This window comes from Helianthus annuus, chromosome 17 (genome assembly GCF_002127325.2).
Source record: "Helianthus annuus cultivar XRQ/B chromosome 17, HanXRQr2.0-SUNRISE, whole genome shotgun sequence".
Taxonomy (NCBI): domain Eukaryota; kingdom Viridiplantae; phylum Streptophyta; class Magnoliopsida; order Asterales; family Asteraceae; genus Helianthus; species Helianthus annuus.
In genome coordinates, this window is record NC_035449.2 from 49312106 (window position 1) to 49315125 (window position 3020).

A 3020-nucleotide genomic window follows, 5' to 3' on the forward strand; every position below is an offset into this window, starting at 1 on the left:
TCTTTTGATAAAAACATTTTGTTCTCTATACATATTTAAAGGTGTTTATGAAATTACATTTTAAAACGTCAAATAACGTGGAAATTACTAACGTACGTGTGTATATATGAACAATTACTAACTTCCAAATTGTGTGACTAACTTATGCATATGTATACAAATTTTATTTGTTTGTTTACTAGAAAATGACGATTTTTATGTTATTAAAGTAACTAAAATAATAAAGATCACCTGTTATCTGTTGGTAATCAGGTTAACATCGAAGCTGGCAACTTACCCAACAATAAAAATAAAAAAATAGAAAAACGAGTTTTTAACTATTTCGAGGATCTTTCAACACTAACGTTTACACGTTAACATTTTATATTTCTTTAATCAAACATAACACAAAAATTGAAAGATAATTTTTTTTCTAGCTAGCTTTTATAATTACTTAAAACCTTGAATTTACATCGAGATAGTTTTAAAGCTCGCCTCCGCAGTGAAGTGGCCTTGGTGATTCGCCGATGATCAGTTTGTGAAGCCTTTACACACGACTGGATTTCCCACGAAATTTCACCAACTTTTTAGAACTTCACCAACAAAGAAAATAAAATAAAGGAACTTACCTGTGGTACACATTTTCTTATTTGTAGAGTTGTAATATAGCTTCCTTCATGTTACTACATTTTTGTCATGTATTTGATATTTTGAAGTGATGATTATCGAAGATCATTAGGGTTTATTATTTATGTTATAAAGAAATATACTTCATTATCACAGTAACTTCACTCTCTCTTCGTTTATCACTCCACATCATAGAGACCTGCAAAATGAAACTTTCAAATGACTTGAACAAATAATTAATTAAGCAAATATAATTACATACAACTAAATAAAACATAATATATAGCCCTATCTGTATAATCATTCATATTTATTGCAAACACAAATAATGTATTTCTATCCTACACCTACATAATAGTTGTATTGTACATTTGTACCATATATATCATTTACACCACCAATAAATTACTTTTTTTAATAATTCATCGATCTACTTTACAAATCTATACATAAAATAGTAGTAACTAGTGTTGTAATTAACTACTTTGCATACATATATACATAATCATATGTAAAAATATCTTAAAACATAATGAATTGAATTACCTGTTTGGAAATTAAACTGATTTTTATCAGCTAATTCAACCTGCCCAAGCTCAAAGCTGCTTTAACATCAAGCCTCCATGCATACCCACCAGAATCCATCTTCCAAACATCACATGGAACCGTGATCTGCTTCTTTTTCTCCGATAACAGATCATAAACAACTCTCATTCTGCATGAGAAAGCTGGCCAGTACTCAAAAGCAGACTTTTCCACTTTCACCACCAGCGACACCACAACCTGTGCTCCTTCTTTTTCATTATCCGGATCCACCATCCTTCGGTACGCGAGGTTCACCCACTGAACCTCGTAGTAACCGTTGGATATAAATCCCGGACAACTGTCCGTTTCCATATCTTTTAATATCTCCTCATCTGTATACCCTAACTGATTCTCATCCTCACACGTTCCTATAACCGATTCCATCGTGATCCACGACTCGAGTAACGCTCGTGACGTCACCCTCCTCGTTAGATCTACGTCATGCAGACCTAACGAGGGTCTTGCAGTTGTTATCCATCTACACATCTTATTATTTTTATTATTATTATTGTTGTTTTTATTTTTTTCTGATAGATCAAAACTGATCCACTGATCCGGTATGAATACTTTTCGTACCGGATCAGTAACAGACTCGTTTGCGGTTGAAACCAACTGCATCGAATCCAAACTCATCCATCCTTTATTATCATACTCTTCATCTACCTTCTTCTTCCTCTTAACTCGAACGTACTTTCTCTTCACTCTCTTCGTCTTCACGGGTACGAAACCGACCGAACGCTCAACCGACACTGGTCTCGGAGCGATCGGGCGGAATCTCAACATGATCTCGTTAAGTATCATCTTTTCCTTCGGATCTCCACCGGTTTCGATGCGTCTCTTTCCAGCTCTCATACCGGTTTCTGTTTCTCTCTCTTGTTTCTCTCTCTAACGGAGCCGATGATTATTAACATGAAGGTTTATAGAGAGATAGAAAACTGGTCGCCGGTGACTGGGACACGTGTCCAGGACAACTCAATTAGATCAAGAAGCATCAGCGACACTGATTGGTTGTGTAAGATTAAACGGGGCCCACGTAAAAGTAACGTATAATTTCCTGAAGCACTTCTGATAAAGAGGACACGTATGTGCTTTATTATTTATTTTTTATTTTTAAAACAAAAGTGGGGAAGTGGTTCTTTGTCAGCTATTGAGACGCGTGTCCCTTGTCGAAATTATTAGTTTAGGTGACGCGCTTGGTTTGGCGTGTGAGGTTGACTGCTAGGGTTTTTGAGAATGGTGAGGACCAATAAGTTTGTTTTTTTTTTGAACGGTAGATCAACTGGATTTCCAGCTTACTCCAAAGGGCCAGCATATGCTGTTAAAACCCTTCACCTCAAGTTCGAATCCCACCTAGAGGTGTTCTCCCATATTTACATAATTTTGCACATAGTGGGAATCGAACCTGAGACCTCCCACAGGAGGAAACCACTTAGTGGAAAACCCCCTGACCAACTGGGCTATACCATGTTGGCACCAATAAGTTTGTAGGAATCATGTCTGAACACTCTGGACGGTAATTAAAAATTGGTTAATGTATTAAGTGTTTTATATTTTTGGAAAGGAAAGTAGACAAAATGTTCAAAGAGTTTTATAATAGGTGTTCGTATATATAGAACATAAGTATCATATATTAATTAATATCTCATGATACCATTAAGGTTATTATTTGATTTGGTGTCTTTGACCTTTCAATACCATTAAGGTTATTTGATAATAATCGTAATTCTAGGTGTTTTTGACCTTTCAAGATTTTTTTTTGATTTACCGATTTCATTAAAACTAGCAAGGAGCTAGAAGGAAAAATTACAAGAAATTAAAAGTATACCATT

At 35.1% G+C, this 3020-nt stretch overlaps 1 protein-coding gene across 1 annotated transcript; it reads right to left on the reverse strand.

Moving 5' to 3' along the window:
• Positions 1 to 345: 345 nt before the first annotated feature.
• On the reverse strand, positions 346 to 2249 carry LOC110922875. The gene is made up of 2 exons (XM_022167075.2): positions 1153 to 2249; positions 346 to 805 (listed from the first exon to the last, which is right to left on the reverse strand). The coding sequence occupies exon 1, from the start codon at positions 2041 to 2043 to the stop codon at positions 1183 to 1185; it is 861 nt and encodes a 286-aa protein (XP_022022767.1). The 5' UTR covers positions 2044 to 2249; the 3' UTR covers positions 346 to 805; positions 1153 to 1182.
• Positions 2250 to 3020: the final 771 nt, after the last annotated feature.

Coding starts and splice junctions, on each gene's coding strand:
- LOC110922875 (XM_022167075.2), bottom strand. CDS start 2,043: ATGAGAGCTGGAAAGAGACGCATCGAAACCGGTGGAGATCCGAAGGAA.